General features: G+C 40.7%; 2 protein-coding genes across 2 annotated transcripts in view; both read right to left on the bottom strand.

Moving 5' to 3' along the window:
- The window catches only part of LOC108444118 (scavenger receptor cysteine-rich type 1 protein M130-like), a 44,295-nt gene extending 19,913 nt beyond the window's left edge, over positions 1-24,382 (bottom strand). Inside the window, exons 1-9 of the mRNA XM_037540183.1 lie at positions 24,266-24,382; positions 20,389-20,691; positions 17,407-17,715; positions 13,312-13,614; positions 12,876-13,184; positions 8,458-8,757; positions 2,032-2,346; positions 901-1,215; positions 480-803 (exon numbers count right to left, since the gene is read on the bottom strand). Of these exons, the coding sequence (XP_037396080.1) occupies positions 480-803; positions 901-1,215; positions 2,032-2,346; positions 8,458-8,757; positions 12,876-13,184; positions 13,312-13,614; positions 17,407-17,617 (2,077 nt within the window). The 5' untranslated portion in view covers positions 17,618-17,715; positions 20,389-20,691; positions 24,266-24,382. The remainder of the gene's footprint in view (positions 1-479; positions 804-900; positions 1,216-2,031; positions 2,347-8,457; positions 8,758-12,875; positions 13,185-13,311; positions 13,615-17,406; positions 17,716-20,388; positions 20,692-24,265) is intronic.
- Positions 24,383-24,440: 58 nt separating this feature from the next.
- LOC119263782 (scavenger receptor cysteine-rich type 1 protein M130-like) overlaps positions 24,441-26,510 on the bottom strand; it is a gene marked incomplete at its 3' end in the record, with an annotated part of 3,700 nt that continues 1,630 nt past the window's right edge. The window contains exon 3 of the mRNA XM_037540282.1: positions 24,441-24,568. Within this exon, the coding sequence (XP_037396179.1) occupies positions 24,441-24,568 (128 nt within the window). The remainder of the gene's footprint in view (positions 24,569-26,510) is intronic.

Here is a 26,510-nt window from a genome sequence, read left to right as displayed (position 1 = left end):
ATTGAGAAATGTTAAATGCCTGCACAACTTTGTAAATGGAATTTCCTATCCATCAGGCACACACTGTCATGCCTCGTTTGAACTCATAATTCACGTCACCTTGCCATCAGCATGCTAGCCAGTGTTCATCCTCTCTCACAAGATAACACCTCACAACTTAAACCAGTGTGGGCATTCCCAAGCTGTCCACTTCATAATTAACTTACATACTGCTGGTGTATGATCTTTGGCATATAAGTGTATTTACATGTTACATAGAGTGAATTGCTGGCATTAGTAGGGTAAATAGTGCAGTATCAATCACATCAATTACTTTCCCTTCAGGTTGTGCTAATTTATTACGGCTATTTTAAAATGAACTTATTGAAATGATAATCATATGAATATTCAAAAATGTTAATTACATACAGTAAACTAGGTAATAAAGTTTCCACACCTGGTTTTATTAATGTGTTTTAAAATAATTCCAAAATACATACCAGAGCAGGTGATTGAGAGCTGATCTCTGGAGCTGCAGTTGACTGCTTGTGCGCTGCTGCAGTTCCCCAGATGAGCTTCACTCCCAGAACAATTGAAACCCGTCACACACATGTGACTGTGTTCAGGACTGGATGTAGAGGAGCTGGAGAAGCTGAACACGGAGCCACAGCCCAGCTGTCTGCAGACCACAGAGGCCACAGACTCACTCCAGTAGTCCAGCAGAACTCTCCTCCAGTCCTGCTTGAAGTAAACCTCCACCTCCCCCTCACACTCCATCCCTCCAGACAACCTCACTCGCCCCTCGTGAACTGCCATGAGTGAACCTAAATGAATTCATTTTGTTGACTTTATGAGATGCTTTGCTTTTTATATCATATTCATTCATTAAACATGTTTTTAATTATGACCTGTAAATCTCACCACTGCAGATGACTCCAGTATCCTGTTTATGAGAGCATGCAGTGTGACTCCATGATGAAATGGGACATTTTGACAGGTGTGTTTCGTTCCCCTCACAATCAAACACATCAGCCCAGATCTGGCCACTCCCCTCCCCAAACCAGTCTGACCCCAACACAGCCACAGCACTCCCACACTTCAGCTGACCACAGAGGACACTGGCAGCTCTCATATCCCAGCTTACATCACACACTGTGCCCCATTCACTGAGGTACTGGAGCTCCACTCGACCAGAACAGGAGTCAGAGCCGTTCACCAGCCAAGCCTGAGTGTGACCTGAGCACACAAAGTGAAACAGCAGTTATTTATTGATACAGCAGTTCAACAGAAATACAGGTACAGTAATAACTATAGCACAACATGAAGTAAGTCATTAACAGGGCCAGGTACATAAAATTGTTGATCATGTGACAGTGTTATGAAAGTATTGATGTTCAAACAAAATTTTCATTGAGATAAAAAAAACTACATAAAATGTTATATAAAGTATAAATGGTAAAAAATCTAAAACAATTGTCATTTTAACTGTAAATAAACAGATCATACTCTAAAAGTTTGTATCTTATTCATTAGTTAGTTTGTTTGTTTTGTATTTTTAATTCTTGGTTTGATTCAAGAGACCTTTTTTTCAGCAGGCAAACTGAAAATCTTAAATTGTTATTGTCACTAAGTATAACTTTAAAATCCCACACTAAATTACTTCTACATCACAACCACCTTGTTTACAAACATCTGCATTTGTTTTTTACTGTTTGATTTACCTGATGGACTACAACAAACACAAACATTAAACCCCTACCTGCATTAAAGCTTTTGCAACTACACTGAGCAGATCACTCAATATCGATCAAATCCAAAAGTTAAAATGGCTCATGAATAACTGACCTAGCAAATGACTACAATTTCCATGAGCACTTCAACACAACAAAATAAATGATCAAAGACATACACACACAAAGGTCTAACACGTGTGACTGTTACCTTGTTTACATTCACACAGGATTAATTTTTCCTAGCATGTGTGACAATATTGCTGCATTGCACAGCCCTGATTAATATCCAATATAAAAAAGCTCAAATGTTATACTTAACCAGAACATATGAGTCCCACATCACTGCCATGGGTGCAGTTGAGTCTAAGTGAAGATGATGTTGGACAAAGGGAAATCTCAGATTCAATTCCTCTACACTGAAGTTCCTTTGACCACACCTGACCCTCCCCTCTGCCAAAAGCAGCTGCTCCCAGCACCTCCACAGGAAGCCCACAGCCCAGCTCTCCACACACAACCTCTGCATCCTGCTGGTCAAAGTCAGCATCACACACCGTGGACCAGGTCTCTTCATGAAGCACCTCCACTCTCCCAGAGCAACGATGAGGACCACCAGTAAGCTTGGACCTTCTATGACCTGTGTGTGATGTAACCACATAACAAATGTGCATAACATAAACAAAAGTGAGAAGTTCACAAGGAGATAGTTGCTTATATAGTTTTCCTTCCACATGAATCTACTTGTCCAGTAGATTTTATTTTCTGCTAGTGGTGAAAGGAAAGTTTTATTCTATGCTCAACTTTGATACTAACATCAAGATTTTAAATTATGATTGATCTTTTTAAGTAAACTGTAAATCTAATAGTCCTGTGCTGTAATTCTCATGTGACTTATATTTGTATAACTCAAGGTTTTGCTTTTATGTTGTCAGTCAGTTTGAAGTTATCAGGAGTGAGGCAAATTGTTTTTTCCATGTTTTTGTCGAATTTCAGTTTCCTACATTCATGTAAATGGTAAAATATTGACAAAGCACTTTCTGCAAAACATTAAACATTAAACACATCACATAGACGCTGTCCTTATTTACACTGGTGTGAAAAAAAGTATTTGCCCCATCTTTTATTTTCACTAATTTTTCACATTTAAATGTTTCAGATCATCCCACTAATTTTAATAGAAAATAATTAGAAAATAAAATAGAAAATGTTCTTTATAGATTTGTTTATTACGGCTATATTAGATGGGGTTTTTGACCAAGAACTGCCCATTTAAGGTAGTGCCAACATCTCAATGAGATTTAAGTCAGGACTTTGACTAAGCCACTCCAAAACCTTGATTTTGTTCCTTTTCAGCCATTGAGAGGTGGAGTTTCTTGTGTGCTTTGGATCATTGTCCTGCTACATAACCCAACTGAGCTTGAGCTTTAGGGCACAAACTGATGGGTGGATATTCTCCTTCATGATTTTCTGACAGAGAGCAGAATTCAAGGTTCCATCAATTGTGACCAGTCATCCAGGTCCTGCAAAAGCAAAGTAGCACCAGACTATCACACTACCACCACCAAGTTTTACTGTTGGTAACTTTACACCAGATGTAATGGTGACCCTTTATATGGGTTCTTTTGTCACCTCCTGTATGAGTCATTGATGCCCTCGGCAAATTTGGTAGGCTGGCCAGTCAAACTTTCTCCATTTCTGTATAATTGTACTCACTGTGGTTTGCTGGAGCCTTAGAAATGGCTTTGTAACCCTTTTCAGAAGACATCACTTTTTGAGACCTTCTTGCTGCCATTGCATTCTTGCATTGCCAGATTTACATTGTTCTATTGAACTGATGTTTAGATTCAACAGGTCTGGCAGTAATCATGCCTGGGTGTGGTTAGTGAAATTGAACCCAAAATTCAATTTAATTTAGTTACTGGTGGATTTAGTATCTTAGGGAGCAATGGATGGATGGATGGATGGATGGATGGATGGATGGATGGATGGGAGCAATTACTTTTCCACATAGGGTCATGTAGGGCTCAACAGTTTTTTACTCAATAAATAAGATCATCATTTAAAAACAGTGTTTTGTGTTTACGAGGGTTATCTTTGTCTAATATTAAACATAGTTTGACGATGTCAAACATTCAGGTGTCACAAATATACAAAAGAAGAACAGAAGAAGACAAATCCTTTCTCACAGCACTGTAACTATGAAATGCAAATCATAGGTTATATTTTGGTCAGTCAGCAATGTTTATTCCACATTCACACTGACATGGTTGTTCACTGTGTTAGTCTTTGCATTAAAAATACTATGAATGACACTAATTATGTTTACATGACCCCAAAGGATCTGCAAAGATGGGCCAGTAGAATTGGAAGGCATGAAGAATCAGTTGTTGGCAACAGACAGAGAGTGGTGCAGAGAATGAATAAGCTGAGACTCTGACAGGGCTGGCAGCTGGAATAAGATGGAGTAGGATAAAGGGGAGATGGCATGGGATAAGTTGAGGAGGAGAGAGATGAAAAAGGAACATTATGCAGGAAGGGGGTAAAATGAAGGAAGAGTGGTGGGGTGTTTGAATGGACAGTGAAAAGTTGAATTAGTGAAGGGGATGAGATGAATAATGAAAAGATGGGAAGTAGTAGGATAAAAGAGGAAAGCCTGGATGAAGACGGAGGAATAGGATGAACAAAGATGGTCAGGATGCATAAGAAGGGAAGAGGCAAGATGAAGAATGAGTAGAGGGATGAAATATGGCTGAGGTTGAGATAGGACAAAGCAGAAAGAGAGGAGAGTGATGTGAGGAGAGTGGCGATGCAACACATCACATTTTCCTCAATCTGTTTCAGCTAATATATATACAGCAAAACAGATGAATTACATTCTGTAACTGTAGAACTACAAAGTGCATCTGTTTGGCAAATAGAGCAGAAATAGTGATCCTGTAACAGTGACCTTGTTGTGTCCTGCTTCCTGCATGTTGCTCCTGAGCTGTATGTTTCATTTTCATGCCAGTATAAGTATAATCTGTTAGTATAATTCCAGTATATTTCTTATTTGCTTGGACGCATTTGGCCATTCCTTATTTTGGTGGCTACAAATGATAGCAATTGTGATAATATGGTTGGAGTCTTGCAACTTTGCTCATCCAATGGTATTTTCAAGCTCATATTGGTACAAAAATGAACTCCAACAGTTTCAGAAGGAAAAAGAAAATAGCACTCAGGAAACGGGACAGAATTCTCAATAAAAAGGCCAAAAACAGGAACACAGGAAAACAGGCTGGAGAAAGGGATTAAAGCAGTAAAGAAAAAATACTTGGACAGGCCACATTGCTGCAAAACTACTTAAATCTGGAAAGGCTTACAAGGGATCAGCAACTACAAGGTTAGAAAAACTCTTGCTTCCTGAATGACTGCCAGCTCTCTAAAGACTTGTTGTACTGTAGATTAGAATTTGAAAAATGTGGAAAGTGGGAAAAAAAAAACAATAATCAGCCTTCCTGTCCCCTGCCCTCCCCGATCCTGGGTCTCTCATCTTTGCATCCTGCTTATCTCCTTATCAGTGAGCTGGACATCTTCAGGCTTTTCAATAAACCAAAAAGTGAGCACCAAGGCCAGACTTGGTCTCTTCATCCACCCTGATCAACTAGTACAAATCTTCACAAACACCTTCAATTAGAACTTTGGTCTGTTCCCACATGCTTCAAACATCTACATCTCACAGCCGTTGGTGAAGAATTTCCCTGCAGCACCTTTCATCTCCTGGTGAACATGCAAAAGACTCTAGAGATGGTGGTGAACCTCAGGCTCAACACTCATCATCAATAACTGTAATTTCCAATGTGGATTCACTCAAGTTCCTGGACACCAGTGAATCCAGGAACCTAGAGTGTGAGGAGAATATAGTCTCCACAACCAAGACAGCACAGAGGAGAATGTTTTTCCTGAGACAGCTGAAGAAATTCAACCTGCCACAGAGCATGATGATCCAGTTCTAAACCACAATCATTAGGTACATCCTCACATCATCCATAACCATCTTGTTTGGTTTCTCCATGTCACAAGAACAAGCCAAACTCCAGTGCATAATCAGGACGGTGGAGAAGATCATGATATGTAGTCTGCCAGTGCTTCTGGACATCTATAACAACACTGCTGTGTCTGATCCACTCAGACTAGCGCAACAAACACTAACACACCACCACCAAGTCAGTGTCACTGCAGTGCTGAGAATGATCCACCACCCTAATAGTACCTGCTCTGTGGTGGTACATAGTATAAGGAGGTTTAGTTAATGAAGTGGCTAGTCTTGGCAACAATTGTATTTCTGCTTATAAAATCACCATATTTCATTAGAGTATGTACAAATTCTTCAAAATTCATGTTTGTGAGTTAGTTTGAAGGACGACGTTTAGTTCCAGATGTCTGGTGCCTCCATGGATCTGTTACATTCTATTAGGAGTGCACCAGATTTAACATGAAGCACTGATTGGCCAGATGTTGAATGATGACTACAAATTTTACAGGGTTTCTATGAGGAGACACTTTAAACTGGTTAAACCAATAGATCAACATAAATAAAATAATAATGTATTGTACAGCTACTGTGAATATGTGTGTATGGTTTTTGTACTGTAAGTGTTAATTCTGAGCAAATAAAAAAATAATAATAATCTGCCCAAGGCACAATTACCCAAAAGAATCTTGATGTTAAGATCAGTTTAAGGGGTTGAGTTTTTGTGATGTTTGCTCTTCCATTTAGGAATCATCTAACATACTAACATGCTTTTGGGGAACCAAGCCAAGATATAGAGCCTTTTAAATCTAAGTTTCATAGGTGCCTAAAACCTTTGCACTGTACTATGAATATATGTATAGGCACACGTGCACACACACACACACACACACACACACACACACACACACACACACACACACACACACACACACACACACACACACACTCACCAGACACACTCACCTGTGGCATGTCTACATATTCAACAAGGTGCTGGGAGATTCTGGTCCACATTGACATGATTGCTTCACATAACTGTTAAAGATTTTGCAGCTACACATTCATGCTGTGAATCTTCCATTCTACCACATCCCAAATGTCCTCACTTAAAGTACTTAAAGCTTTTGTGTTTGAGACATAAAAGAAAATCAAGCTCCACTCCACTTACATTGCTTCAGATTTTATGTTCATCCTTCCACTGTTAGAAGGCAATTTAACACTATGGGTCTGAAAGAATGTGCAGCTGTTAAGAAGCCATTATAAACACAATGACAAAGAAATGCACTGTAAATCTTTACAGTAAAGGTCAGACATTAATTGATAACTATATGTAAATAAGTTACATACTCATTATGTGTACACTAATTCACTGTTCATTAAGCATTAGTTATTGATTTAGTACTTAGAAATTAGTAATTGAATGTACAGTTAACCGATCAGTTTAGTTTGTTATAGTTCAGAGCTTATTTACTTATTAACTGTGCATTAACTACTGCTTACTACACTGGCAATGAACTGATGTACGTTTATTCAAATAAATAAGTAGCAAGAGAACTAACAAGTGCTTATGTGTTAATCTTGTTAATTATCTGATATTTAATCTTCTGATTTAATGTAATAAATTAATCACCACTTTGTGTGTCTCCCAGTAAAGAGATGATTCTAGCTACAATTCATACTATAGACTCATGATTAAGACTTGGTACTGATATCTTAATTTATCTCTACTTGTTTTGTGTCCCCTCAAGTAAAGTGGGAAATATATCTGTTAAATCCTAAATAATAAGAAAATAATGTGATAGCTTCTGTCAGTGTACAGATATTTCATTTTTATGCTTATAAAGGCAACTGTTTACATTCTTTGGATAAGCAGCCTGTGTTTTAGGCCTAACAACTTTTTTTTTTCCTGTGATTCACAGTGAAATCTGTATGGGCTGCTCTTAATCACAAATTTGTATTATAATTAGTAGAGTAATAGTGAAGATCACCTAGAGGGACACACAAAGCAGTAATTAATGGTAAAGTTTCATTAAGTGAATATGTGGCAGTGAAGGAAAATGTCCAGTAAAGCCCAAAAACTTCATACGACACTGCACAGTGGAAGAAAGTGTAATTAAAGATAAAAGTAATTAAAGTATAATAAAAGATAATTAAAGGGGATTAAAATATAAGTGCTTGACCATTTTTATGTTACATATTTATGAGTAAACACACTTATCAGTTTATTAGCAGTTTAGTAAGTACTAGTTAATAGATAGTTAAAGAGTAAATAAGATGCAAACTGACAAACTATCAATGAACTGTGTACTTAATTACTAATTAATATGTACTTAATCAAAAACGAAAGTACAATATATAAATAATGAATATTTAATTACTTATAAGCATATAATTATACATATTGAAGTAAAATAACAAAACTGGACACCTGAGATGCAGAATAAAGTTGTGTGGACTATTAATCTAAATTTGTAAGTAGGACTATATGGATTGATGAAAGCAAAAAGTGCAAACAAAGTCAAAGACTGAACTTTAAATGTGTTCACAAGAACAACAATTAAAATTCCTGCATATTTCTTTGAAAACCTGAAAGCAATAAAAAAACAGAAGCTATACTAAAGGATAAAGACACATTAACGACTGAAACATTTGTTTATTAGTTATTTAGCTGTTTGGGCATCTGTGTAGCTTTTTGGCAAGTAGCAGGATTTGGTATTAAAAATTATTTAAACGTACCTGAACAATGAATTGCGATATCTAAAAGATGAGTACAGCTATGTTTGCCCCATCCCAGTGATCCACAGTTTTTCAGTGTAGACTCTGATCCACTGCAGTCCACATGACTCATCCAGATCGGTCCTGATCCTGGTACAGCAGCATCCAGGCTCAATGGATCCCCACAGCTCAGCTCTCTACACACCACTGAAACATCTCTCATATTCCACATATAGCCACACACTGTTCCCCACTGTCCTCTATGAAGAACCTCCACTCTCCCAGCACAGCGACTGCCACCATCCACCAACCTCACACTGTCTGTAAGAAACAGAGTAAGAGAGAAAAGATGAATATACAAATGGCAAAACCAAATCAGAAATCACCAGACAACTATTTTTGAACACAAAATGTGTTTAATATGTTAAAATGTGACACCATTCTAACTAACTGAAATCAATCAATCAATCAATCAATCAATCAATCAATCAATCAATCAATCAATCAATCAATCAATCAATCACTTACCAGCACACACCACACTCACATCATTATCATGGGAGCAGTTATGTTTGAGTGAAGATGTTGTTGGACAGAAGTGAATCTGAGATTCGTTGCCTCTACACTGAAGCTCCTCTGACCACACCTGACCCTCCCCTCTGCCAAAAGCAGCTGCTCCCAGCACCTCCACAGGAAGCCCACAGCCCAGCTCTCGACACACAACCTCTGCATCCTGCTTGTCAAAGTCAGCATCACACACTGTGGACCAGGTCTCTCCATGAAGCACCTCCACTCTCCCAGAGCAGCGAGAACCGCCAACCAGCCTGACTCCTAAAATATAATCATTGATTTTTTCTTTTTTTAAAACATTGTCACTGTCCTGTCTAATATATTACATTTATAAATAAACCATATTATAAACAATTTAACATCAATTTAAACTATATATATATATATATATATATATATACACACACACACACACACACACACACACACACACACATATATATATATATATATAGTTTATAGTTTATAGTATATATATATAGTTTATGAAGGTAACGCTTCTACAAATAGTAGATCTTCATAGTGTGATCTTCCTCTGATACTTTACCAGCCCTTATATACCTTCTTGATAATAATGCGACTGTGCAGCCAGGATGTTGACTGTTCCAGTTCAGTTTGTTAATGCATACAGTATTTCTTAGACCTCAGCACTGGTAAATTGCCTACATTTATTAGCCTACACATTGTGTAGCTTAATAATAATAAAAAAGGACCTATCTTCATTGAACTGCAGCTACATTTCCTTTGATATTTGCCATCATTACTATGTTATTGACAATGGTAGGACTTGTTAATAAAGTGGATGATGCTAAGGGATCACACACATTTACGTTTACATTCATGGCATTTGGCTGGCACTCTTATCCAGAGCGACTTACAATTTGATTGTTTTACACAGGTAGGCCAAGGTGGTGTTAGGAGTCTTGCCCAAGGACCCTTATTGGCATAGTGTAGGGTGCTTGCCCTGGTTGGGGATTGAACCCCAGTCTACAGTGTAGAAGGCAAAGGTGTTAACCACTACACTAACCAACCACCAACCACCACCATACACATGATGCTCTACAAAACCTGAGTCCTGTCAACATAGGCTGGATGCAGCAGATGCTGATAGTAAAGTCGTGAGGGAGTAAAGAAACTAAGAAATTATTTTGCTGGCTTTTCTCATCCTGCATTGTTTCCAGACTTAGTGTTGTTAAAGTTGTTTTTTTGTTTTGAAATGCCAATCGAAATAGCACCCCTTGTGTCAGGTTTTCTGGTGTTCCTCATGTACATATCTTGCAATTTTTGTTAAAAATATACATAGACATATTTATAGCCAAAATGACAGGGACACCCCTTATTCAGCTCAGGTGCTTCGGTCAAACATCTTGCTGATAGGTGCATAAAAACATGTAGCCATACAATCACCATAGACAAACATTGACAGCAGAATAGGCTTCACTGAAGAGATCAGTGACCTTAAATGCAGCACTGTCATAAAATATCTTTAGCCACAAGTCAGTCAGTCAGTGCTATTATCATGAAGCAGCAGACCATGATGCAAACTCACAGAGTGGGGATGCTGAGCATTGAGGCACAAAGGACTCACTACAGAGCATTGCATCACTACAGAGATTAAAATACCTCTGGAAGCAACTTCAGCACAAGACCTGTGTATCAGAAGCTTCATGAAATGGGTTTCAATAGCTAAGCAACTGCACATCATACTAAGATTACTATGCACAATGCTAATCATCAGCTGGAATCCCATAAAGCACAAACACCTGGACTTGTACCAAAAATCTCAAAAATCAGTTGTGGGTGAGGCTTTTTTGTTCAACAACAGTACCTGATCCACAAATTATTTTTTGACTAAGTGAGCACAAATTTCCATAGACTGAGCTAGATGGCCTCTCCTTGGTTCACCACCTTACCGTGGTGGAGAGGTTTCCATGCCTACATGATCCTAGAAGCTATGTTGTCAGGGGCAAAAGCTCCTGGTAGGGTCTCCCAAGGCAAACAGGTCCTAGGTGATGGGCCAGACAAAGGGTGATCCAAAAACCCCATATGAAAAAAATTACCAGGACCCAGTTTCCCTCAGATTAGGGTTACTCCAGATTAGGGTTACCGGGGCCTCACCCTGGAGCCAGGCCTGGGGGAGGGGCTCCTCGGCGAGCACCTGGTGGCCGGCTTTTACCCATGGGTCCAGGCCGGGCTCAGCGCGAAAGAGCTACATGGGTCCACTCTCCCATTGACCCACCACCTGTGGGAGAGGCGCTAATGGTGGGGGCCTTGGTGTTCAAATCCTCGGCTACTGAAACTGGCTCTTGGAACATGGAATGTGACCTCTCTGGCAGGGAAAGAGCCCGAGCTAGTGTATGAGGCTGAGAGATACCAACTAGATATAGTTGGGCTCACCTTAACACATGGCAGGGGCTCTGGAACAGACTCTCTCGAGAGGGGTTGGACTTTATTCCATTCTGGAGTTTCCAGGGTGAGAGGCGTCGGGCAGGAGTGGGCTTACTCATAGCTCCCTGGCTCAGCACCTGTACGTTGGTGTTCTTCAACTCCCACATCCAACAAAGCTTCGACCGCATACAAAGGGAGGCCGGTGACATCAAGTCAAATTAAAAACACTGTGCAATTTTAGGTGTGTTGTGCCACAGCTTTGAAGCAATCCATAAACCAAGATTCACTACTGACTGTGGCAGTAAAGTCTATGATGTACCACTGGGTTTGCAAATCAGAGACGTGAAGGGAAAAATGAAGGGTTTATTTGAAAGGAGATAAACAGAGTTAACACTAGACCAAGTCAATAACCAGAAGAGCCGGATAGAATGCATAGGAATCGGCGAAAAACGAAGTCAATAAACAGGCAGGGGTCAAAACCACAGAAGAATTGGACAAACAACAAATCCAAAAACAGGAGTGAGAATCGTAAACTGGAGAATACAAAGCGAGGTCAAAACACAGAACAGCAATCAGAAAAATAAAGGGCTTGGTATGCACTGACGGAAAAATGGGAATACTTCACAAAGGTCAGAATCAAACAGACAGGAATATATACAGAGCTAAACAGGTGGTGGTGATTAGCATTCAGGTGACTGTGATTGGATGGGTGGAACAGTCTCATAACAGACTAAAGGATTCTGGGAAGTGGAGTCCTTGATGGTATGAGTCTCTGACTGAGAACCAGGAAGCATCACAAATGATGCTGCTTTCTCCATCTATACAAAGGAGGGCCTATGACACCTGCTGCTAGTGAGTAGGCACAATTTAGTAGTTTGCTGGGTGTGAGTTTGGGTGGGGCAGTGCACAGTAACAGCAGCAGTACCAGTGCACAGCAACTCAGCAGCAGAAATACTGAGTTTCTCTTAGGAAAGGAGGCATCAAAGACAAGCCCACAAAGACTATTTTTGTAGTCGTATACATTCTGCTTAGTAATGTATGTTTACTGGAGCTCTGACTGAAGCAGTTCCAATTAACCTTTCTTTAACCTTTCTTTATCAGTCATTACTCTCATTGTTGCTGTAAATTGTAAGTGCAATTCATTTCGGGGCAGTTGTGGGCTGGAGGTTAGGGAACTGGCCTGTTGACCGGAAGGTTGCTGGTTCGATCCCCAGTGCCAACAGTCCAATCCCAACAGGGATAGGGCTGCCCACCGCTCCGGGCAAGTGTGCTCACTGCCCCCTAGTGTGTGTGTAATCACTAGTGTGTATGTGGTGTTTTACTTCATGGATGGGTTAAATGCAGAGGTGGAATTTCCTCATTTGTGGGATTTAAAATTATCGCTTAACTAAAGTAACAAAGTTTAAGAGGTAGAAAATGTGAATGTGCTCATTTAAAATCAGTTTATGGTCAGTTATTTCTAATATGTGAATACAGTTTACCTGAGCAGATGACTCCAGCATCTTTGGAATGATCACAATCATGTTTACTTGATTCTAATGATGAACAGTTTTTCAGTGTTGACTCTGATCCACTACAGTGAACATTATTCATCCAGACTGGTCCTGATCCTGGTCCAAAGTGAGCATCACTCAGTGCATCTACAGCCTCGCCACAGCGCAGGTCTCTACACACCACTGCAGCATCTCTCATATCCCAGTAATCACTACACACTGTTCCCCACTGTCCTCTATGAAGAACCTCCACTCTCCCAGCGCAACGACTGCCACCATCCACTAACCTTACACTGTCTGTATAACACAGAGAGAGAGAATACAAGACAAAAAATGAAAGACAGCTCCTCGTTGCTACACTTAAATGTATACACTTAAAAAAAATCTTTGTAGAAAAGACAACATTCGCTCTTTGCTCTCTTACCAGCACACACCAGTCCCACATCACGGTCATGAGTGCAGTTGTATTTGAGTGAAGTTGATGTTGGACAGAAGTGAATCTGGGATTCATTGCCTCTACACTGAAGCTCCTCTGACCACACCTGACCCTCCCCTCTGCCAAAAGCAGCTGTTCCCAGCACCTCCACAGGAAGCCCACAGCCCAGCTCTCGACACACAACCTCTGCATCCTGCTGGTCAAAGTCAGCATCACACACTGTGGACCAGGTCTCTCCATGAAGCACCTCCACTCTCCCAGAGCAGCGAGAACCACCAACAAGCATCACTCCTGAAATAATTTCAAGGGAGAAAAGAGAACATTTTCCAGTGATGATTAATGGTGACTAATATAAAAGTATTGAGAAAAAAAATGTATTTAGTAAAAATTTTAAATGGACCTTAAATGTCTTGGGTAATAAACTAACAAAACAATAATAAATACTGGGAAATATATAGACAGAGAAAAAAAATGAAAGAAAAACGTAAGTGAAAATTGGAAAAACCATAACAAGTGCAGATGCTTCCAGTCCAATGCATTTTATAATGCAGTAATGTTATTTATTATTATTATTATTAATGATCTACCTGGGAAAAAGGGAGGGCTTGTCCAAGGGCAGGACCAGATATAGTATATTAGTCAGTCCTGGGATTTAAACATGTGCCTTTAGTTGCTGGTTCACCTTTCCTACCACTAGGCTATGAGACACCCCAGTAGTTCAAATCCTACTATGCTCCGTCACATATTTTAACTTGCTTAGCAGATGGAGCTGATCTTTATCATTAATCTATAATCTATTAATCATTAAAAATCTATAGAAAATATCTAGGTGGATTTGAAGGAGTCATGAGATCTATGACAAAAACATTAGTCAAATGGGTTGGAAATTGTGGTCAAAAGCAATGATTCAATGATTCTGATGCTTGTGCTTATGCTTTAGAATCAGAATCTTTATTTGTTATGCATCAAATGTACAAGGGATATCTCTTGAAGCAGGTGTCAACATAAAATTAAATCCATAAAATTAAAAACTGAAAGTAATGTTTTGCGAATCCTTTTTGATCGTTTTATTCAATTGAAAACAGTGCAAAGACAATATATTTAATCTTTCACTTGTTTAATTTTCTTTTTATTCTATTATTATAACTTGATCATATGACTGGTCTGACTGCCAATTCGAATGTGACTTAAAGCAAATGTTAAATAAATTGGGTTTGAAAAAATTCTTTATAAATATAACATAATCAATGAAGCAATGCTCAAATTATAAAGGTGCGTCTTGTCAGTCCTCCAAGCTGAAGCTGAATTGCTTTAGAAAGAGAAAAAATAGTGGCTGAACCACACTAAAAGAAACAGAAACTGCACCCCTCCCTTTCACATTTTGGGTGTCAAACAGAGGATTCCTCTTTAGAGTTTTCTTCTCATGACAATGAAGACAGCTCTGATTAAGTTGGCTGACTGTCAAAGAAACAGAGTCAAAGATGGGGAAGCTAAAAATTAACCCTCAGGACTGAGCCCATTATTTGCAAAACGATATGTCACTTCTAGCCTTCATAACTTCAGAACGATTCAAAGTACAATCATGATCCACACATCAGGACATTCAGAAGACCCGCCCCTAACCAAAAAGCATGACATCATTGAGCTGTGACGTCAGCATCAGTGAGTAGTTTGACTTGGAATATCACCTAAAAGCGACATGATTCACACATCACATCACTCATCAGACTCTGCCATCCAGAGTGATTTCATCCACCTGTGACCATCCATCAGCCAGAGATCCAGCTCCAAAATCACCCAAATCCCACTCACTACAGTTATATTACATATGACAAATATTATTAGAAAGTGAATTATATCTAGCTCTGTCTTTCAGTTTACACTGATTTTGAGTATTGAAAATATGTGATATTAAATATGCAACATAATTTGTAATTAAAAATAAAGCCTGACTTTAACCACATTTCTCGATCCCCTACTCTGACAAACTTCACACAGTATGAAACCCGTCACACCAGAGACAATAAAATACTGGATCTGCTTGATGCCAAAACCAAGGAGGCATATAATTCATCACCCCTCCCTCCCATTGGAAGGTCAGATCACAGCCTGGTTCATCTTCTGCCAGTGTATAAATGCTGTCACCCTCACTGTTAAGAAAGGGTCTGAGGGGACTGCAGAGGCTTTGAAACGCTGTTCTGACACAACAGTATAAGAGGAACTGTGTGATCCTTATGGGGGGACATTGACAGTCTCACATGCTGTATAACTGACTGTATAAACTTTCACATGAAGAACTTTATCATTAGAAAATCAGAAATGTCAAAGGTGTTTTATATTAAGCACAGAAATGTGTAACTGATCCAAATAGAATAAAATCGTATGAATGATGTGTGCACCATACGGTCACAAAACTGGGTATTTATAAATTGTACAGTTTTGAATTGTTTCATTTTGCAAAAGATCTGAGGTCTTCTGCTGCTTGTGTATGTGGCTGTATGAACTGTGTGTAGTGTTTGGACAAAATGAGCCCTGTTTTCAAAATCGTGCTTAAGTAATTGTAAAAAATGATATACTTTGTGGCTGTGTACTTTGTTTAGGCTCAAAGCTGCATTTCCTTGAGCCATGCTATCAAGTTATTCTTGAGAATTTGATATGTTCTGCCATACACTGTTAATAGTTGATGAAAAGTATATTATATTCACCTACTGTGAAAGCTTTACATGTGGAGAATGTAAAGAATGCAATGTATTCTTCTTTTCTGTTTTTTATAGATTGATACAGCATATACCTTGTGCCAGATACACTGGTTCTCTGCCTCAGCTATAATGACAGGATTTAGATGTTACTGGGGATGCTGCTCTAAATTTTAAAGAGAATATTTTACTATTTTAAGCTTCCTCATAGCCCATTCAGTGAATCGTGAGCATAACTCAGATAAGTTTTATTCCAGGGCTTTAGCTCAGAGTAGAATCACTGTTTTTATCTACATTTTATCTACAGTCCTCTTTTTGGTGTTGTGTATATATACACCAACCAGCCACTTCATTACGTACACCTGCTCGTTTCTGCATTCACTTTATATTTTATAGAGTCCACTTACCAATAACCAATTGTTCTACAATTACAGACTGTCCATCTGTTTCTCTTCATACTTTATTAGCCCCATGTTACCCTGCTCTTCAATAGTCAGACCTCAGAATTAATGGCGCCATTTTTGATAAGCTCTCAATATTTAATTTGCCACTGTATAAAACCTTAATAATACTTAAAATTGTTACTGTAGAGCAGGCAGCTTGGTCACTTAAGTAGTAATTGAGCCAGAAAATAACACAATAAAATAAATATAATAAAATAGTTTAAAAAAGCCTGCTATCATCAGTTATGTTGCAATGGTTACAGTCACCGTGCAGTCTGAATCTTGCACAGTGCTGATCAGGCAGAGAAACTGAATTTTTTTGGCTCCATTTGAATAATTTTTTCCAAATGTGACTAATAAATGTCAAATGTGTTTTATGATCATCAAGTCACATATTTGAAGAATTCGAAAAAATTGTTTGTAAAAATAATAATAATAATCATCAGGTTAGGTTTGTTACTTGGTTCTTACAACAAGAAAAATGCACATGAATATATAATGTATACTTGAATATAAGTTTGCATAATTAAAAATCGATATGCATGAAGAACACAACAATATTACAATAACTTTGTCAATAACAGTATATTCATAGTTTGAAAATGTCCTGATATGTACTATTCCAGAAGTGCTCCTCACAAAATGCCCTTTTGAAACAGCTCAGCCCCTGCCCTCACCAAAGTCTGTGCATGTCACTAAGTGAGGGGATCTGGTAATTCTATAAAGCTGTGGGGGGCATTTTGCAGGGATGCTTGAATCCACTTGTCCCCACAAAGAGACGAGTCACTGCAAGTCAATACTAAGCTAATCACCTTTATCCTATGAAGAAACATTTAAATCCTGATGGCAGTGGTCTCCACCAGGATGACAATGCTCCCATACACAAGGCATTAGGGGCCACTAAATGGCTTGATGAGTGTGAAAATGATGATAATTCTTCTTACCTGAGCAGAAAACTCCAGCATCATTTGAGTGATTACACGCTTGTTTACCCCAAAGTGCTGAGTGGCATTTTTTCAATGTAGACTCTGACCCACTACAGTCCACGTCAACCATCCAAATTTGTCCTGATCCTGGTCCAAAGTGAGCATCACTCAGTGCATCTACAGCTTCTCCACAGCCCAGCTCTCTACACACCACTGCAGCATCTCTCATATCCCAGTTATCATCACACACTGTTCCCCACTGTCCTCTATGAAGAACCTCCACTCTCCCTGTACAGCGACTGCTCCCATCAACCAACCGCACACTGCCTATACATGAAAGAAAAATGAGTGATATGAAAACAGGCAGAGAGAAATATAAAGTTGCTTTATTAATGCAGAATCAATGAGATGCATACAGAAAATCCATCCATCCATCCATCCATTATCTTCCGCTTCTCCGGGGTTCGGGTCGCGGGGGCAGCATCCTAAGCAATGAAGCCCAGACCTCCCTTTCCCCAGCCACTTCCACCAGCTCTCCAAGGGGGATTCCGAGGCGCTCCCAGACCAGCTGGGTGATATAGTCGCGCCAGCGTGTCCTGGGTCTTCCCCAGGGTCTCCTCCCAGGTGGACTCGCCTGTGACACCTCCCGAGGGAGGCGTCCAGGAGGCATCCTAACCAGATGCCCGAACCACCTCAGCTGGCTCCTCTCGACGTGAAGAAGCAGCGGCTCTACCCCGAGTCCCTCCCGGATGACTGAACTTCTCACCCTATCTCTAAGGGAGAGTCCAGACACCCTGCGGAGGAAACTCATTTCGGCCGCTTGTATTCGCGATCTTATTCTTTCGGTCATTACCCAAAGCTCATGACCGTAGGTGAGGGTGGGAACGTAGATCGACCGGTAAATCGAGATCACCAATCCGGACACCCTCCATCCCTTGACTGCGCCTAGAAATTCTATCCATTAAAATTATGAATAGAATCGGTGACAAAGGGCAGCCCTGACGGAGTCCAACTCTCACTGGGAATGAGTCTGACTTACTGCCGGCTATGTGAACCAAACTCCAGCTTTGTTTGTACAGGGCCTGAATGGCTCGTAGCAAAGAGCCATGTACCCCGTACTCCCAAAGCACCTCCCACAGAATAGGTCCTCAAAGTATTCCTTCCACCGCCCAATGACGTCTTCAGTCGAAGTCAGCAGCACACCATCTCCACTATATACAGTGCTAGTGGCACACTGCTTTCCCCTTCTGAGTCGCCTGACGGTTTGCCAGAATCTTTTCGGAGCTGACTTAATGTCCAAGGCCTTTCCAAGGCCTCACCAAACTCCTCCCATACACGGGTTTTTGCCTTGGCGACAACTGAAGCCGCAGATCGCTTGGCCTGTCGATACCTGCCAGCTGCCTCTGGTGTCCCACAGGCCAACCATGCCCGGTAGGACTCCTTCTTCAGCTTGACGGCATCTCTCACCTGGGGTGTCCACCACCGGGTTCGAGGATTACCGCCCCGACAGGCACCAACTACCTTACGGCCACAGCTACAGTCAGCCGCTTCAGCAATGGAGGAACGGAACATGGCCCATTCTGAGTCAATGTCCCCCACCTCCCCCGATATCTGGTCAAAGTTCTGACGGAGGTGTGAGTTGAAGATCAATCTGACAGGTTCTTCTGCTAGACGTTCCCAGCAAACCCTCACTATACGTTTGGGCTTGCCTGGTCTGACCGGCATCTTCCCCCACCACCTGATCCAACTCACCACCAGGTGGTGATCAGTTGACAGCTCAGCTCCTCTCTTTACCCGAGTGTCCAAAACACATGGCCGCAAGTCCGATGACACGACTACAAAGTCAATCATTGAACTGCGGCCTAGGGTGTCCTGGTGCCATGTGCACTTATGGACATCCTTGTGTTCGAACATGGTGTTCGTGATGGACAAACTGTGGTTTGCGCAGAAGTCCAAAAACTGAACACCACTCGGGTTCAGATCAGAGAGGCCATTCCTCCCAATCACACCCCTCCAGGTCTCACTGTCATTGCCCACGTGAGCGTTGAAGTCCCCCAGTAGGACAATAGAGTCTCCAGGAGGAGCACTTTCAAGCACCCTTCCCAAGGACTCTAAGAAGGCTGGGTACTCTGAACTGCTGTTCGGTGCATAAGCACAGACAACAGTCAGGACCCATTCCCCAACCCGAAGGCGTAGGGAAGCTACCCTCTCGTCCACCGGAGAAAACCCCAACATACAGGCACCGAGTCGAGGGGCTATGAGAAAGCCCACACCTGCCCGCCGCCTCTCACCATGGGCAACTCCAGAAAAGAATAAAGTCCAGCCCCTCTCAAGGAGATTGGACCCAGAGCCCAAGCTGTGTGTTGAGGTGAGCCTGACTATATCTAGCCGGTATCTCTCAACCTCGCGCACCAACTCAGGCTCTTTCCCCGCCAGTGAGGTAACGTTCCAAGTTCCAAAAGCCAGTTTCAGCAACCGAGGATCAGAACGCCAAGGCCCACGCCTTCGGACACTGCCCGATCCACAACGCACCGAACCCCTACTACTGCCCCTCCCATTGGTGGTGGGTCGATGGGAGGGGGGACTCATGTAACTCCTTCGGGCTGGGCCCGGCCGGGCACCATGAGTAAATGCCCGGCCACCAGACGCTCGCTGGCGAGCCCCTCCCCCAGGCCTGGCTCCAGGGTGGGGCCCCGGTAACCCTGTTCCGGGCAGGGTACACAAGTCCTGCTTTTGGTGTCTTCATAGGGGTTATTATGGATCACACTTTGTCTGACCTGTCACCTAGGACCAGTTTGCCATGGGAGACCCTACCAGGAGCTTTTGCTCCAGACACCATAGCTCCTAAGATCATTCAAGCACGCAAACCCCTCCACCACGATAAGAAGCTGATCCAAGGAGAGGTGCATACAGAAAATGAACACCCTAAATACATTTCAGTTTCAAATGTAGGGTGAATTGGAGGAATACAAGCGCAAGTATGAAAGATATATTTCTTACCAGCACACACCAGACCCACATCATTATCATGGGAGCAGTTGTGTTTGAGTGAAGATGATGTTGGACAGAAGAAAATCAGAGATTCGTTGCCTCTACACTGAAGCTCCGCCGACCACACCTGACCCTCCCCTCTGCCAAAAGCAGCTGCTCCCAGCACCTCCACAGGAAGCCCACAGCCCAGCTCTCGACACACAACCTCTGCATCCTGCTGGTCAAAGTCAGCATCACACACTGTGGACCAGGTCCCTCCATGTAGCACTTCAACTCTCCCAGAGCAGCGAGAACCACCAACCAGCCTGACTCCTAAAATGTTATGAGAGAACAGAGTATTAATAGTTTCAAGATGGAGAAAGTGGTAATTAAGATGTATTTTAATTAAAATGCACAAAGAATTCATAATATTTGTTTAAATATATACTGTGTTTTCCAAAAAGTATGACCACTGTAGGAACCACAAAATATCTTTCTGATTATGTCTGGATTCCAGCCTTGGACCCCCAACAACCAGGTGACCATGGTTTCCCCAGGGATAAGGAGGACATGGAAACCTTCCTATGGGCAAGACCAGACTTCCTTTAAAAGCACTCTAAAAGGGGGTCTTTTCTCTTAAGTGTGTAAGTTTTGTACAGAACATGGCATGTTTTGTCTCGATTTAAAAGCCAGAGACATTGGAATGATCTTCAAAGTTGTGGGACACACCAGTTGTATGATATGGGCATAATGTAGATTTTTTGTCCAGTATTACAAAGTGGAGGCCAGGCCCAGCAGGGCCAAAGTAACTGAACCCAAGGACACATTTTTCATTGATAATATAAATTTCTCTCCACTTCTCTTCCAATAGTAGAATAATGGCAAGTCTCAAGCTATAAACTATCAAGAAATTAATTTGGTGTAAATTCCAGATATATAGGTTTGTCATTGTTGTTTGTGATTTTACATTTAAAAGGTGTTATTTTTTCCTATTCTTGGTTTTCACTTAGGCAGCTTAACGATACTGCATATTTGATTTTATCTATCTCTCTTCAGTTTCTCAGATTACCTTGCTTCAGCTTGTTTATATCACTGTATACACACTGTGTTTTCTTTAGATAACAAGACAATTATTAAACACCTCATTGTTATGAATGTTATCTCTGAGTTGACTATCAAGTACACCTCATTTAGAGACTATTTTGCCCTGTTGGATTAGTTATCTGCTTATGAGAAATGATTAATACCTTATAACACAATTAAAAAGTTATGAAAATACAGGAGCATACCTGAACAGACGACTCCAGCATCTTTAGAATGATCACAGTTATGTTTACCCCATCCTGGTGATTTACAGTTCTTCAGTGTGGACTCTGATCCACTACAGGCCACATTATTCATCCAGATTAAGCCTGATCCTGATCCAAAGTAAGCATCACTCAATGCATCTACAGCCTCTCCACAGCGCAGCTCTCTACACACCACTGCAGCATCTCTCATATCCCAGTTATCATCACACACTGTTCCCCACTGTCCTCTATGAAGAACCTCCACTCTCCCAGCACAGTGACTGCCACCATCCACCAACCTCACACTGTCTGTACAACAGAGGGATAGAAAGAAATAACTTTGTTTCTCATGTTTGTTGTGATCTGTATATGTCTAGTATTTCGCATTAAGGGCAGACTACACCCATAGTAAGTGGTTTGAACCCGCACTGCCAATGACAAACCAGTGTCAGCTGACTGCAGTTAAGGGCAAGACAGAAGAGAGAAAGGGAACTCTTTGCTCCTTCCCCTGTTGCGTCAGTGCCACTGTGGTTTAATGAGAGTGTGGCTCAGCGGCCACACCACTAAACATCAGCACTGGAAGCTAGTCCAAGCTTGGCGAGAAAGTCTAAACAACTTCATACACAATCAAGCAAGTTCATCTGGCTAACTCACATCATAAGCATTAGTTTAGAGAATAAAGACAAATCTGAGTGGGTTCATCTGTGTTTCATTTTGGAGCCGTTAGCTTAAACTACTTTTGCAAGTTAACAGTAACTTTGCAAGAATGCAAAACAACCAGACAACCAAGAGTGGGTTTCCATAGTATCACTCCAAAAAAGAACACTGCCAGTAGGTGCAAGTTTCAGTCCAGCCCTGAATATCTGGAACACTAAACACCTAAACATATAGAGCAGGAAAATTCCAGGAGCAGTGTTGGCAACACTGAATTATACATATCTTTATCAAGTGTTTCATTTGTTCACCAATAATATTTCAACCATTCCTAAATGTTAACATGAGACTTTAGTTAATGGCTAAGTGATAGTCAAATTAATTCATTAAAGAACCATCTAATATTTGTCCTATTTTTTGTGAATTATTTAGTAACATTAATTAAAATGTTATGATGTATTAGTTATTACTTAATTATACATTATTATAAACTTCAATTAATTGTTTATTAGTGCTTAGTTCTTACTCTCCTAATTTTGAGTCACATACATTAATCAGCTTGGCCAAGTTTTTCAAGTCTGAAGCAATAAATGCTGAATGGGGCAATGTTGATTCTTCTGTCTGTAAAAGGCTGTCTGCAGGGTTACCCTTCAGTCTTTAAAATAATCAAAGGGAAAAGCTACACCATACTAAATAACTTTATCGGTTTGTTTAATGATTTATTTTTAAGACCATAATAGTATTAGTATTTTGCCATTTTGAGCTTGGCCTATGTTTGTTTTTTTTGTTTGTTTGTTTTTTTTGGCATGAGAGTGTACTTTTACTTTTACTTTTCAGAGCATTTTTGAAGAATTTGTGTTTAAAGGGTCACTATAGTTATTGACTGTTTAATTCTTGATGTTACTATTGCTTGGAAACAATAAATGTTTTATTTTTATTGACAACGCTGCTCCACCTTGGCTTGTTGTGCACTTGCTGGACTCCGAATTCCCTGACTTGCTGGACTTGTTGGTTCACAGTGCTGCTTAGTGCTCCAGAGAGTACTAGCAAGGTCTCTTATTGCTCCCCAGTGTTCAGAGGATAACAACGCTGCTTCATCTGCACCTGAAAATGTCGGTGCAGTTGTGCCTGCACCCAAAGATAGTTCCAGTGTCCGCTCCTGGTTCTGTCTTTCCTGACCTGCCAGATTCTGAGTTCCCTGACTTGCTGCCAGTGCTCCAGAGAGCACCAGTGAAGTAGCCATGAGTCCTATTACTCTGGGGCACTAGGTGGTGCTATGGAACCTAGTGCTGCATTGCTGCTGCTCTCTGGAGCACCGTCTGGTCCTGCCCTGCTCGTCTTTGTCTGCTTTCCCTTCTTGTTAACCTTCATGTATCTTACCTGTGTCTTGTGTTTAACCCAGTAATTACACAGTGCATTTTTCTTCTGGTATTATCCATAGATTATGATTAACACACATATGCATCCTGCTCCATGTCCTGCTTATCCAATGTTACAATTAACAAATCAGATGTCAAATATTTTGGCTACTAAATGATATATAATTGTATAAAAACATAGTGGTATTATAATAATAGTAATAATAATAATAATAATAATAATAATAATAATAATAATAATAACGATAATAAACAACTTAGTCTGTGAAACTTGGGCTAACTGAATCTAAAAAGTACCCAAAGTAATACATGACATACATGACATGAAAGAATGAATGAGATTATAGGCATGCTTGGTTAAGAACAGATTTGCCCCTTCAGAAGAGAAAATAAGGAGGGTAGCATCTTACCCTGGGGGCTTCTTCCCTCTAATTAAATTTAAAATTTCATTCATAAATCATAACCTGATATAAAAAATCTTTTTGAGTGAAGAAAATATGAAATACACACAGTGCCACAGAGGAAAGATAAAATTAAGACCTTTAGTTTCGATTCTGAGAGCTCACAAATAGATTCAGTGCTCACCAGCACACACCACACCCACATCGCTGTCATGGGAGCAGTTGTGTTTGAGTGAAGATGATGTTGAACAGAAGTGAATCTGAGATTCGTTGCCTCTACACTGAAGCTCCTCTGACCACACCTGACCCTCCCCTCTGCCAAAAGCAGCTGCTCCCAGCACCTCCACAGGAAGCCCACAGCCCAGCTCTCGACACACAACCTCTGCATCCTGCTGGTCAAAGTCAGTATCACACACTGTGGACCAGGTCTCTCCATGAAGCACCTCCACTCTCCCAGAGCAGCGAGAACCACCAACCAGCCTGACTTCTAAAATGAGACAAACAGAGAACACAAAACATTCTTTTATTACTGATATGAATGTGTTAATTTACACTTTTTCATAGATTAGTTATTTCTTTTATTAAAGTTAGGCCATACAATACCCCTCCACCCCATAGTTACTGCAAGTAATGGTATGACATATATAATGGTTTAGCACAGACTTAGATGTGGGTTTAAAAAAAATAACAGACCTTTCAATGCAATACATTAACTTACACCACAAGATATTGTGTAGACTCCTGTCTATCCCTCCATCTGAGGCTGAGACTAACATTCATTAAAGCTACAGTAACACTGTCTGTGTAGTAGATGATGCTAAATATAGGAATTAAGGTACCCTTAACTCTAGCCGACCTGAGCAGCTGTAATATATTTTTCCACACTTCTCTTATTCATAAAGCAGTTGCAGGAGACATAACTGACAAAATAGAGGACACAGTACTGAGTCTGAAACATATCAAGCACTGCACAGAAACAAATTGCAAGTATTTGTCTTTAGTTTGTACTATACTTTCTACACTTCTATTACACAGAATTCACACAGTGTGCATGTGTGCTACATTATAAGGATGCTGGAGCAATGTGGCTGCCACTTTGCATTGGTTTTTCATTGGTTTTGTGTTGTTTGTGTGTATGTTTTAATGTTCCCCTGCTGGCTGAGGAGCTTGCAAGTATAACTACAGAGATAGTGGCCAAGAGTGGTTTTCCAACAGTTGCTCAGAGGCTTCTGGCAGTTTGGGTGATGCTATATTATAACTATGATGCAGTCTGGACTGGCCTCTTGAGTGATGCTGTGTCAAGGCTACGAGGCTGCCTGGGCCAGCTGCTTGGATGACGCAGCACTTCAGCTGTGGGGCTGCCTGGACTGGTGGTGTTCAGTTGCATGAACAGCACTATGCCACAGCTACGAGACCTTCGGGCCAGCTACCTCGACCATGCCGCATTGCAGCTACATGAATAAAACTGGAAGACTAGATTACATCACTGTTGCACATTTGCCTGCCGCAGTCAACAGTCAACTCTCTTCGCTGAGTATACTTGCTCTTGGTCGCTTGCAGGCTATTCAGAATGCTGCTGCAAGACTACTTATAAGGTCAAATAGAAGGTCCCACATAACCCCCTTACTAAAATCTCTTCATTGGCTTCCTGTTGCACATAGGATCCAGTTTAAAATTCTTACTCTCACTTACAGAGCACTGCATTTACTTCACCCACATTTATCAGCTCGCTCTCTCAGGCCTAATAATCTAAGATTATTGTCTGTGCCACATACTCACTTAAAGACTCGTGGTGATCGAGCATTTGAGGCTATAGCATCTAGATTATGGAATGCTCTGCCTGCTCTTTTAAGGTCTGCCGGTGCTATTGATTCTTTTAAAAAACGGCTAGACTTATCTTTTTAAACAGGCATTTAGGCAATTGGTCTGTAGTAGGTTTCTATCCTATGTGTATTTGTTTTTGTGTTTGTCCTTTGTTTATCACTGTGTTTTTGTTTTTGTAAAGCACTTTGTAACCTCTGTGAAAAGTGCTGTATAAATAAATTTTACTTTGTTACTTACTTACTAGATTTACTTCACTCATTTAAATTAACACACGCTACAGAAAACCACCTAGACTAATGCTAATCTCATTGGAAACAGCAGGACTGCCAACTTCATTTCTGTTTGAGATTTTAGCAGGCTTGTCCCACTAAAGAAGTCTATGAAAACCGTTTGTTTTAAGCATGAAGGAGCACAGCATGACTATGAATGGTTATTCAACATCGAACCATTATGTGTAAATGGTTAAATTGTAATCACAAGCATATTAAATTAATTTTGGTCCCATGTGCAAAACAAGAGATACATGTTCTTATTCTTTTTATTAAGAGCTTTCATGTATTGGTTTTTGGTGAACTGGTGAGTTGGGGTCTCCTACTGCAATTATT

Source organism: Pygocentrus nattereri, chromosome 1, assembly GCF_015220715.1.
Source record: "Pygocentrus nattereri isolate fPygNat1 chromosome 1, fPygNat1.pri, whole genome shotgun sequence".
Lineage (NCBI taxonomy): Eukaryota > Metazoa > Chordata > Actinopteri > Characiformes > Serrasalmidae > Pygocentrus > Pygocentrus nattereri.
The sequence above is the reverse complement of the archived record's forward strand: the minus strand, read 5'-3'. Positions and strand labels throughout refer to the sequence as shown.